General features: G+C 37.7%; 1 protein-coding gene across 6 annotated transcripts in view; it reads left to right on the top strand.

The window, feature by feature from the left end:
* LOC101951048 (N-deacetylase and N-sulfotransferase 4) overlaps positions 1 to 13604 on the top strand; it is a 265282-nt gene that overhangs the window by 137722 nt on the left and 113956 nt on the right. For all 6 annotated transcript variants that reach the window (XR_010601308.1, XR_010601307.1, XM_065596280.1 and 3 more), the window contains one exon: positions 10752 to 10839. Coding sequence is in view for 3 of the 6 variants with exons in the window: in XM_065596280.1 (XP_065452352.1) it covers positions 10752 to 10839 (88 nt within the window). In the remaining 3 variants the exon portion in view is untranslated. The remainder of the gene's footprint in view (positions 1 to 10751; positions 10840 to 13604) is intronic.

The raw sequence follows: 13604 nt of genomic DNA, 5'->3' as shown, positions 1-13604 counted from the left end.
GGTTGCAATTCAGATGGGAATGTTGCCAGTTGGCCAATATTTCAGATGGTAAAATCTTTCTTCATTGTCTATCTTGTGTGGAGCCAAGCATATTGTTGCAAATAGCAACTAAACAAATAATAATTGGAAAATCAGATATATTCATCATTGTTATCCAATGTGGTCAGTTACAAAAGAAGAAAATGCTGGTAAACACCATGCAGAATGGTGAACTCTTAACCCAGCCATTAAAACCTTATTCAGAAGATGAAAATATAGCTATCATATTGTAATTGTTGTTTTTCCTGTCACTGTAAAAACATGGCAAAACGGGCAGGACATCGAAGATGGTACATCTGTCAAGTTTTCTTTTCTGAAGAGCAAAATAATTTGGTGTTTTTTCCCTCCCAGACTGTCAGCCTTATTTATACCAAGCTTAAGCCTGAAGGAGTTTGTTTGGTATTCTTTTTTTTTTTCCTGAAGCTATATAAACCTCTGAAAATATGGATTGATAATGGACATTCCATAAGACCCTTGACTGCACGGTTGAAAGTGCAATGAACCACTACATTACAGCTGTTTGAGGTCATTGCAGTGCAAATGACCCTGTTCTGTAGCAAGATTAATGACTTAAGGGTTTATCCGCCCCAGAGGTTTGTGTGTAACTCCCATTAGTGTCTATGGGGGATACTCATGCTTAGCCCATAAATGCCATGGGTCAGATTCTGCTCTGTTTTACCTGTCCAATTTTATTGAATTCAGCTTAGTTGAATTGGTGTAAATGTATATTCAACAGAACTTGGTTTTGTATTAGTATTTTTCAAATCACTTTAAATTAGCAATCTCATTTATATTGAGGGCCAGCAGTAGTTTGAAAACTAGCCTGTAGATTACTTGCACACATTACAGCATTTTACTACAGACAGTTTTGCTTACTTGCAATTCACTGAAGATTGGCTTTATCTCTGCTGTGACGGAATAAGGGGTGGGCCCACTGATTACTCAGTTTGGGTCCAGGCTGTGAACTCTATTTTAACCCTTTAAGATCTTCTTGTGTGACTTATAATGAGAGCAATTAAATTGAATGAACCTTTGAATTGGCTTCCTGTTGAAAATAAAAACAGCATATTTTCCTCTCTATATTTTTCACCAAGCAATTGTTTATTGTCAGTATGTGTCTCCCTGTTAATCATATTGTAGCTCTGCTTGGATTTGAGCCTCTAGTTATTAAAGCTTACAACAAGCTTAATCAGACCAGGTGGGTATAGCTGAGCTCCAGGGTTCATGCTAATAGAGAGAGACTGCTTCTTCACTGAGAAAAATAGCCGCTGTTTACCATCCTTATTGACTAGGTGGTTAAGTTTTGCACCAGGTCATGCAATTCCTTAAGATGCATTATCAGTATCATAGCGTCAACAGCTTAATGAAATGTCATGTTCAGAACTGTATAGCAATACTATTAGTCAATAACTCATGAGTAGTTGATGCATTTGGAGCTATATTACCCCATTCATCCCACTCCATTGAAAATAGTCAAACCTTTCCTGGAACGGCCGCACTCCTGTGTACTGAATTATGTGCAGTTAGACTCCTGACAATTTTTTGAGTCTAGGAGTTAAAAAATAGCAGCACAAGTAGTTCTAAACTGGAGATTCCACTCAAGAAAAATAAATTCTTCTATTATTAATACATTTATTACACATGAGGACAAAATATTACTCCTTTATGCAGATAATAAACGGACAGATCCTGTTGGACCTCACAGTAAGGGCAATGCTGAGCAGACTGAAGTAGAGAGTCAAGCTTGGAGTCACAGCTGTAGAATAAAAAATAGACCTGCAGACAGGCTGTCTGTGTTTGGTATCATCAGATTCCTTAATATTAATTATGTATTATTTATATGGCACTGTAGATTATTATAGCATCTTAAAGAAATAATAAAAATAGAAAAGATACAATCCCAGTTTAAAATCTAGGAACCTGGTCCTTTGACTTCAATGGACTTTAAAACAGGTCTGAAAGGCCCAGTACTGCAAGGCGCTGAGCATTTTGAGATGCAAATTCTCCTCAGCTCCCATTGATTTAAATGGAAATGTAGAGACAGAACATTAAGTGGGAGTTGAGAGTGTACATCACCTCAGAAGAAGATATCCTAAAACTAGACAAACACAAGCTATGATGATAACATAGATGAAGAAAGGAGTAAAGAGGGAATGGAAAGGGTCACAACCAATAAAGAGAATTACTGATGTTATATAATTGAGTATGAGGGATGAATCCTGTCCTCAATTACACAGGTGTAACTTCATAGGAAGTGCACCCTGTAACGAAGGGCAAAGTCAGGCTTGAAGTTTTTCAGTTCTGTCTTGGTAGATTTGAAGTTGTGGTGTGCAGTTGGTTGGTTGGTACTTTAAATTAGACTGAAGAAAAGGAGGAGATGACACTCAAATAGAAGTCAGCAGCGGAAAGCTGATTAAAACAACTGGGGCTAGAGAGGGATTTCTTCTTAGCATATGCGCAATGTGCCTCAGGTGGCACAAGACCAGGATTTTCATCAACGAATCTGGTCCGCTGGTTGGATCATTAGCTTCCCCCGTCCAGGCCGGGTATTGACAGGGAGCACGATGAGAATGTTGATCCATGCCCCCCCAGAGGAGGTTCGAAGGAAAAAAATGAGGAACTTGGTGCTCTCAAAAGAGGATGTTCTAAGAGTCAGGAGTACTGCAAAGGCACAAGTACAAGAAGTAGACAAGTGGAATGACAAATAGAGGAGAGTGGGCATTATTTTGAAGATCGCGATGTAGGCAGGAACCTATTTGATATCCTGTAGACAGATCATCAGCATAAATATCTAGGTTGCTTACCTTAGAATATAAAATCCTGACACTTCTCATAAGTCTTAAAGACTTTCATTATATTATACTTAAAATTATTTGTTATTTTATATTAAGTTTTGCACATACTGTACACAGTTCATATCATACTCACATAGTGACATCCGTAAGATTGTCTGTTTTTGCCTTTGACAACAGCTAATGTTACCTCAGTGTCCCCACTCAGTGTTCCCTGGGTGTACATACAGCCACATTCTGACCCAAGTTGCATCCAAGAATCTTCATTAATTCCATATTTCAATATGTTTACTGGTGTATTTCCAGTGATGGGTCTTAAAATACTTTTCCATTGCCTTAGATATCATTTCCTCTATCTTTTCAGGATTCCTTGGATGTTCATGATATTAAATAACATAATGACCTATTGCATAGGTGTAAATCAGTGTAAAATTTGGCCTGCCTTCCCATAACTGGTCATTTGCCTAGAGAATAATGGGAGTTGCCCGAGTGCTCAATTTCGTCCCCCTCCTACACCTGCCCTGAATAATGTCACCCTTCTTTCCTGCCATGATTTTTGGTGATCACCATTTTTTTTTTATTGTGACTCATCTGTTTTATTATTCTTCACAACAGCTGTCTGTATGGAAGAGTTTTACTTGTATTCTTGGAACATTACTTATGTCATTATATAATAAGAGATATTAAATCATCAATTACTGTTTTGGCATAAACATGCTAATAAAAATAGATATGTATTCAAACTGAGTTTTATGGAAAAAGACAAAATCTTGTTGATTCTAGTTTATAGGGTGGGTTTTCCAATTGTTGCAAAGGGCCAGATTTTCAAAGGTATAGAGGAGATTAAAGATGCTGATTGATTTCAATGTCATATAGGCACCCAACTACTGAAGCACTTTTGAAAATCCCACTAGGCACCTATCTACAGATGCTTAAATGCCGTTAAAAATCTGGCTTATAAGTCAATAATATGATATTGGCTCCACACATTTATAATCCATACATTATGGTGTCAAAAAGTTTCTTTTTATTTATATTGTATTGAATTTTTTTTAACCAAAATAAGGAGAGATTAGAAAATGACAAAAGAACAAAAAGCAAAGAAATGTGAAGAAAGGAAAAGGAAAGGAATGAATTGGGGGATGGGAGGGCAGAGGGGGAAAAGGAGAGTGACATCTCAGTTTCTCTCTGCTAGGAATTAATAAATGATTTCTAAAAAGTTAGACAAAATCTTTTCTAATTTGTCTGAGGTCCACCTTTCTGAAGCATTACCTACTCTCTTTATCTGCCAGGTCAGTCATGTTGATGAGGCACTCTCTCCACCTCAATGGTTTCTTGTCAATTTTCAACAACAGGTTGCCCCAAGTACAGCATCATGTGCAAGAAAGGAAGGAATTTAAATTTTCTGGCAAAACTGGTCCATGTCCATCTGGTAGCCAATACTGTAGGGGATGTTTTATGATCAAAATGGTAATAGGCTGAACCGAGTATTCCTGCCAGCAAGAGGGAATGGACCATTGTATTACACTCACGTTGTCTTTCTCAAGTGGACGCATTGAAATAAATCATAAAACTCCCACTGACTTTAATGGGGTCAGGATCTAACCCCTTGTCTGTTTTTTGCAAGGACCAGTACAGCTAAAATAGACTGGATTGTCCTTCTTTTTAAGAAAACGAGCTGGCCTAGTGGTCCAAACATTGGACTGTGAACACGGACTCTTTCTCTAGTATTAGACCATTTAATTTCTCTGCTTAATTTTGCTGTCTGTGAGTCTGATACTTGGTTAAGTACTTCAGAGATGTGAGGACTAAGGTTGCTTTGAAGATTAAAAGATCTATATCAGGAGTTGTCAGGCTTTTCCATCGCATAGACCAGAGAGAGATGGAACTGGGATTCACCTCCTGTCCTTACAGGCCACCCTTTCATGTTCAACGCACATCCCTGTAACAACTACAAAAGTTGCTTACATGGAAAAGAAACATTGGGAAATTATTTACTGTATTTTTAGCTTTCTTCTGCAAATTAGCAGCTGCTAACAAGGAGGAGAGCCAGCACTATGTGACCAGTCAGCATTCCACAGACCTCTAGCAAGCATTCCATGGACCACAGCTTGGGAACCTCTGTTATATATTACTGCAAAGTGTTAATGGCAGATGTTAAAGAACCACCCTTCTAACTAGGTGAGAGCTTTTTTGGAGGAATATTGGAAGCAAGTGAGAAGAAAGGAGGCATCAGAAAACTGGAAGTATATATGGAAGTACAAAGTACAAGGCATGATTTCATTAGACAGTGGTGATGGTGGGGGGATAAGATATGTAAAAGGAAGAGAAACTGGTAATAATGGAATTGCTAGTCTGCATAAGGATCTCCTCCACCATGAATTATGACACTGAGCATTGGGAAGGCTACCGTATGTTTGCAACACTTTGTCATATCACCTTTAAATCATGATATGGCCATGAAAGATACCACAACTTTAGCCTATTAGCACTTATTTGTCAGATATTGGAACACTTTTCCAAGTAAGGGCCATTTTCTAGGATGATAATGTGGAAATTGCATAATTCAGGATGGTAGTAGCAAATCAGAGATAGTTTGGAGAGCAGAAATACCTTCCCCCCCATATCTTTTGGTATTGTTGTGATGGGGAAAACAAATCCTACTTTGGCCAGGAAAGGGTTAATGAGATGCTGTGAGCTCAGAGAGACATGGTGAGTGAGGCAATATCTTTTATTGGATCAACTTCTGTTGGTGAGCGAGACCAGCTTTCAAGCTACACAGAGCTCTTCCGCAGGTCCGGGAAAGGTACTCCCTGCATCGCAGCTGTGAGCTCAATCTCACCCTGTTACACCTGCAGTAGGTGTCAGGCATGGGCCCCACCTCTCTCCCTCCTACCCCCCAAACTCAACAGGTGTCAGGTGTGGAGGGAGAAGTTAAAAGGGAACATCCCAGCTCAATGGGGGGTTTGCTGGGAGGGAAAGCAGACCTCCAGCTCTCACTCCAGGAGAAAAGCCTGGCTAGGCTTAGGAACTCTTGAGAGACTACTACCAGCCAGAGCCTCCCTGAGGGAAGGTAGGCCTGATGCTGAGCTATTATTTTGGTTTGTTGCCAGTGACTTTCTAGTTGCAGGGTTAGCCTGCTGCAGGTGCTGCCTCACATGAAGGAAGTTTCAGCTTAAGAAAAACCTTTGTCTTGTTCCCCAGACTATGGACCCATTAGTGGTTTTCTGTGATCCTGTCACCAAAGAGTGATCCTTTTACAAATGTGTTAAGAAGGCCATACTTTCCTCAGCCAGTCCTCTATTACCTCTCGTTCTCCATTAACCAATTAAGGACCTGATTGTGATCCCCTTACTTAGGAGGAGTACCTTACTCATAAGTAGTCTTATGTTTCCAGTGAAATGTCTTGTGAAGTAAGATACTACTCAATATGAGTTAGGGTAGCAAATCTTGCCCTAAATAGCTAATCATTGTACACCATTTTAAAGACAAAGTGCTATACAAATGAATACCTGTATTATTACTTAATCTGCCTAAAGTTGCCACTGTAATTTCACATGAATATGCATAGAATGTTCATAAAAAGGAAATGTTCACACTAACCACATCATACAGTTCTCTGTCTCACTAGAAGCAGCACCAAAAATATTGATGGCAACTCACTTTCACTGATAAGAAATATTAGACTGGTTTTTGCAGCTCAATTAATCTGTCACCTGTCCTCAGCAATGTGTAAATCATTCCACATTCAAACAACAGATCATGCTTTAGCAGTGGTATTGATCCATGCAGACCTCTGGGTTAGGAGTAAAGCATCTTGAATTACTTTGGCTGACTTTTGGGAGTTTGTTTTTGTTTTTTGGGGGGGGTTATTGTTGTTGTTTTTTTACAATGATTAGGGAACTCTAGCAACTGTGTTTTAGTGTTGTTATCACTTAGCTTAAATTTAGAACTTTGGTCTCCAGAGAAACACCTCCCACCCCAATCTGGTCTGCCTCTGCTTGGAGTAGATATCAGAAAAAGCCATTCCTTCAGTTTCTCTAAGGGCTTGATAACCTCTTCACTTTCCTTAGCCAGAGGTGTTTTGACCTTTAATTAAAAGGAAAATTTGTTGCCTTCCATTCAGAAGACAGCAAATAATGAACTCATTAAAATGAGGTTAGTGTTCAGGCCTTAGAACAAAAAGAGCTGAAGTCTCATTAGTGGCTAACAATCCAGAACATAGCACATAAATAAAACCTAATATGGCAGAGCAAAATGCCTTGGTGCATTAAATTTGAGCAGTATCAAATGTTTACAGTCAATGATGTCTAGGGCATGAAGTTTTAATGTACTTAATAAAGGAAAGCAAATTGCTTCCTATTAGCCATGAAATGTTACTGCACAAATTTCCCCAAAAAGTTTATTATGCAAATGAAGGATACAGTTGTAATTAACAAGGACACTATGGGAAAATATCATTCTTGCTTAATAGATGCACCAATTATGAAGAATAAAGACAAAGCAACTCAAACATACAAAAGGTAATTACATGGATTAATGTAAAATACTGTTGAGTGTAAATGCAATATAAAGAAAAAAAGCTTTATCTTATGGATGTCCTAGAGAGAGGTAGACTTACTGACAAAGTGAAGAATAAATTAATAAACTGAAACACAAAATTCTAAAAAGATTCCACCTAATTTAAGTGCCCTAGTTGAAAGAAACACTTTGATTACTTTTTAAAAAAATGTGCTTAGCCCGGCATGAGGTCATGCATGTTTCACCAAACTTAGATATGCTTTGTGGTTCTTTCCTTGTAAAATGATTATTTTATTAGATTTACTTAATTTACTTATTCAGAATAAAATGACATTAGTTTAATTACTGTCTTAGAATCTACCATAGAATCTGCAGTTTTTTTATGTGGGTCACCATATCTAAATAGTTATTCTATGCTAATTGCCCTATTCAGCAATCCTTACTCAGAAGAACTAACATTGATTTTTTTTTTTTTGAATGATGACACAATAAGCAAAAATGAAGAGGCCCATAAATACTCTGGCCAAAGATACCACCACAGATCTATGGCTAAACCAGCGACAGAGGGAGTGGGGATAAGGCCTCGGAGAAGGGGCAGGGCCTTGGAGAAGGGGTAGGGGTGGGGCAAGGGTGTTCGGTTTTGTGCAATTAGAAAGTTGGCAATCCTATGCAGGCATCAGAGCTGGCCACCAATGCAGGTCGTAAAAAGTTTAATTCCTTAAAAGAGCAGGCATGCGGCAGTCTGTGTGCACCCAGGAGGCATTCTGAATGCCACCTGCTGCTCTCCTGGTGTGGTGCAGATCTGTATTCCCTATTATTATGGACTGTGCCTACAGAGCACAACAGAGTGTATTCTTCATCTAGCAAAATTATTGCTGAAGCCAGCTGGAGTCAATGAGAATCTTGATTGAATAAGTAATTATTAAAAATAGAGAAAGTGTTCAATTATTCTCAAGGCAGGATTGATCTTTTTGTGTTTATTTTCTAGATAGATACTGAGATCTGTGTAAGACATTCCCCACACTTACAAACAATATAACATTTAGTCAAATGTTAGGACTCACCTATCCGATAGTGTCTCTTTAACGTTAACATACAATGAGACAATAAAAATGAAATTAATTTCCGTATAAATGAATATATGTGACATGTGTTATACTGAAATGACCAAAAAAAAGGTCTTTGGTGCTCGCAATAAATGCTGAGTGACACATTTACCCTTTAGACTGAAAAAATCATATAACCATAGTTTATACAATTTACAACTTAATCCTTGTTCTACTCTTCTAATGAGACCTTACCTGGATGGAATGTTTCTTCTCTCGCTTTTTTCCCCCTTCCCCTTTTTGTGATCTTACGAAATAACATTTCAAGGGGATTTGGAAAGGAAAAAATGAGATGATAAAACAAGAAGTTTATTTCATATACCTTGGTATACCATGTTTTAATTGATAATATTTCAGGGTCTTTCATCCACAAAGACAAACCACATTGATTTTGCTCAGCATACCAGTCTGAAATGCAAGAAGCACTGCATATATTGGAAAACTATGTTTCTAAAAATAATGGCCCAGATTCTAAACTGGTGGCATTCTGCATAGCTCTTTTGACTTAAATGGAGCTAAGACAATTTTCAACCACTGAAGCTCTGACCCAGTGAGTATTTCTGGTGCTGACCATCTTCATTTTATAATTGTAGTATACTGGAACATAATTGTTACATTTGTCTACCAGTTCCCTTTGTATTTGGTCTCATAAAACATAATGTGTAATATTACAATGGGTGGATCAAGCACTGATGTACTAATGTATGGTGGGGGTCACAAAAGGAAAATCATCTAATTAATAAATGTATAACCAGATAAGCTGGAGACAATACTAATCTCTTAATATTCAGTGCTAAGGCACACAGTTTACTGCAGTTAGATTTCACTTGTTGTTGTCCCTTGCTAATTTATTTCCTTGGATAATGGTTCTTAAACTTCTTGTTACCTCTACCTTAAAACTCTCTATATAGTTAAGTTTAAAAATAAAGGAAAATAAAAACTTGCTGACTGTCTCTTAGGTTGTGTGGAAGCCCAGTGTATGTCCCAAATGACAAACATATTTAGTTAGTTGTCTGTTATCATAAACACAGACTTCAGCTGCTAAGATGCATGTTAATTTCAGATATGTTTCATAGTTAGTTGGTGGTCAGAAATGCTTTTTAGCTTTCAAACATTGAGACAACTGGGCTAAGCATTTTCCTGTAACTGACAAATTTAATGATTAGTGACCAGATGTCCATGCCATGAAAGGAGGTATTATTGGAGTTTAAATACCTGTAGGCCACTGCCTGCCTCTTTCTTTGAACAGTGGAAGAATATAAATATCTGACTACTCTACTATGAACTTTGTTAATATATCTTTTGATTATTTCTTAAGAGCAACATGATAGGCGCTCAAAAGATTGCTGACAATTAAAGCTCTTCACCAATTCAAAACTGGCCAGCCCAATATAGACATGAAAGCATTATCCAGCTGGTATCTATAGCATGACCGATGTAAAATGTTTGTTGTTCTCAGACCAGTCCCCAGTGGAGAGACATTCATGTAGTAAAAACTACCATTTGGAAGCATCACTGCTTGGCAGTCTCATCAGTGAGGTCAAAGACTGAAAGTGCGCAGAGACTTCTGTCTTTTATCTCTACAGATGTTGTACACAAAATTGATCTGAGACACACTGATGAGGCAGTAGGGGTAGATGGCAGAAGCTATTCTGTCTTCAGTGCAATCAGACTTGCACTTTTTTGGAGCATAAAATTTTATTAGAAAAAATAAACAACATAAAAACATAGCCATGAGGTAAATGGACACAACTCCCAGTGAAGTCAATAGGGAGTTATCCATTTATACCATGGCTGAATTTGATCTACAAGCTACAATTTTAAAGTTTTTACAGGTAAGTGAAACCAAAAGCCTTTAATGCCCAGGCTGGCAAGCAATACCTTTATTGTATTTTGAGTTAGTAAATTTCATTATTCACATTTTACATATAAACACCATGTTTATGGTGGTTCAGTTGATTAGTATATTGTTACATCTAGAGACCTGAGTTCAAATATTGCCAAACATCAAAACATGTACAAGTCGATGTACGATCTTGCCCTGTTTCTGTTACTCTAAATTACACAGCTAGGTACTCTTGCCAATGATGTTGGGCCCTCACCTTATTAAATTCCCAAATGTATTCACTAATAGACTTAAGAAAAAAAGAATGACCCCAACGACAAACCACAGAATATATTTAAAGAAGACCTTAATTTTATGTCTCGTCAGTGGACACAAATTTTAATATGAGGCATTCCTAAATTTTATATTCATTTTTCTAAATGCATGTTAATTTCTTATTTATTTCAGGCATTACTAGAGACTCAAAATTTACTGCGCACTCAGGTTGCAAATTTTACCTTCAACCTTGGATTTTCAGGAAAGTTTTACCACACAGGTAAGAAGGAACTTTGTGCTCTCAGGTAGCTACAATTAAATCAGGATTTAAATCAGGATGCTCTCAGGTAGCTACAATTAAATCAGGTATCAGGATTTTAAACCTCGTTTTTAGCACTGTCTATTTATCATTGCTGACTCAGAGGAGCAATGGGAAAGTGCTGTATTCCATCATCTCAGGTACTTAGTGTCCAATCCAAGGCCCACTGAAGCAATGGAAGGAATCCCATTGATTTCAAAAGTCTTTTAATCAGTCCCTGAAGGATATGAAGTGTTTTTGCATTTTCTGAAGAGTGTCCTGTCAGTCTTAGGGTGATAAGGAAAACAAATTAACTGACAACAAATCTGTAAAGACAGCATGGGTGTCATTCCAGGCTTTTTGCAATATCACAGGTGCAATGAAAAGCACAAGGCTGAAAACGGAGTGCCACAACCTACTAAGAGGCAGCAATATTTGAATGTGACACACACCGTGACGTGTCTCAATATGATTAGAAAGCAACCCTATAGCAATAATATTAGGAGAAAGATTAAAAATATATAATTGTCTTTAAAGTCCTTGTTATGCCAAAACCTTCATTAAAACAAATTTAAATTAAAAGAAAAATATATTTTTCCTTACTAACTCTGAGTAACCAATAGATTCCTCTTACCCACCCAATGTTTCTCTGGAAGATTAGAATTGCCTGATTCTGCGCACTTAATTGTCTCCTTCACATGCACTTCTCTCTGCCTCAAGTTTTTCTCCTCTGTACAATGTCCCTTCCACTTTCTCCCTTTTCCTCACTTTTTAAACCTTCTTGGTAACCCCTTTGCCCCATCCTGTCCCTCCATTCAGGCTGCCCAGCTTCTTCACTGTTCCCTCTCCCACCATTACTTACGTGACACCCAGTACTGGGAGGAACAGTGGGATGCACACTCAACCAGTTATTTGAACTGAGGCAGTTTTCAGAGTATTCCATTGTAAGCCTAGAACTTTTTCCTGTTTGAAGTGTCACCTCTGGAATACATAGTTTCCCAACTAGGTCAACCATACTGCAAAGGGGACTGTTGGCTGCATTATATTAAAGAAGCTGGGAAATTTGACTGGAGGAGGTAATAACGAGTTAGAGAAGCAAAGGGATAAAGGAATAAGCTTAAAAAGCTAGGAACTGGAGTATGTGTATGTTGGGGGATGGGGGAAAAAAGGGTATGGGGAAGAGGAGTTTCAGAGAGGAATAGAGTGAAGAGGCCAAAATTATTATTTATTTGTATTATTGTAACACCTACCGCCCCCAGCTGAAATTGGGGCCCCGTTGTACTAGACACTGTGCAAACACATAGTGAGAAACAATCCCTTCCTAGAAGAGTTTACAGACCAAATAGACCAGACAAAGGGTGTGAGGGAAAAGAGAGATTAAATGATTTGCTGAAGATAATACAGCAAATCTGTGGCAGAGCTGGGAATAGAATTTAGGTCTCTTGAGACCTATTGAAAAGCTTGTTTTCAGAGAAAGTTGGCAGGCCATGGGGCATAAAGTGATATTAAGGAAAAACTGTAGCGCGTTGCTGTAGTTAATGTAGCTCTTCATGATCATGGACCGATTCCTGAGGTCCTTGGCAGGTTTTACTTAGTCTTTAATCAGGAAACTCTCAGTGAAATCAATAGAAGTTTTGCCCAAGTACGGAGGACTAAATAAGGATGCCAGTATTTTGTCCACTGCATCTTAACCTGCCTGTATAACCATTTCTTATTGGTTTTATCTATAATAAGGTGAGTTAAACAAAAGTAGACCATTATATTGTGTTGGGATACTAGGATGCTGCTTAATAATGCCCTGCCATAGTGTTCCATAGACATCAGTTCTTCATGTAGACAGTTTGCTCACTCCAGCAAGTGCAAGAAATACAAAAGGGGAAAAATCAGTGGGGAAAAGATCGTTTATTTTGAATACTAATTGGAAATTAATATTAGTAGTGATATTAGGGGCATTTTTCAGTTCAAAATACTGACTTGCAATTTTGGTTTATTTATTTTTGTTAATCTTGAGTTTCCTCTCAATCCACCAGAATTCACTAAAAATTACCTCACGTGTAATCTTCAGGTTTTCTCTTCCCAGTTGATTTGAATATTATCAATATTTCATTTGTAACTGGTATAGAGAGAATGTGTTCATGTGTATGTATGTGTGTTCTCCAGTGACTTATAAGGGTTACTAAAATAGTACAAAGTTACTTAATGAGTTGAGTCATGTCATTGGCTCCATTAAAAGACTTGCTGCAGGCTGTACTCAGTGATGCATGTGAGTTCTAAAGTGAGCACTTCATTCATGGGGTGATATTGTTGTTTTGTCATATCAGCTTAGTGGAAACATTTCCAAGTGTTCTCCATGCAAACATCCACTTTATTGACTCATTATAAATAAAGCATGGAAAGGTATTCTTTAATTACAGTAAACATGGCTTGATTACCCAAAAGAGGCTTTTAATGTAAGATGCACGACATGTTTTATTAGGACATTAACTGCTGTGCCTTATTGACTTTTCCTTAATGCACAATTTTGTACTCCCTTCCAAAACTCCGATCAGTTGAAAACTACAAGAAGGAAATAATCATGTGAATCTGTTAGCAAATTAAATAATTATATGTATTAATCAAGAGATCACTGACCTGAACTGCACCTGTACCTCTTCATTTGGGTGCCCACATATAATTAGGATAGCTATATACTAACCTTATACATTAATTGCTTATATTCTTCATGCTGACACCCATTTCTATTAACA

The sequence above is a fragment of the Chrysemys picta genome, chromosome 5 (genome assembly GCF_011386835.1).
Source record: "Chrysemys picta bellii isolate R12L10 chromosome 5, ASM1138683v2, whole genome shotgun sequence".
Lineage (NCBI taxonomy): Eukaryota > Metazoa > Chordata > Testudines > Emydidae > Chrysemys > Chrysemys picta.
The sequence above is the reverse complement of the archived record's forward strand: the minus strand, read 5'-3'. Positions and strand labels throughout refer to the sequence as shown.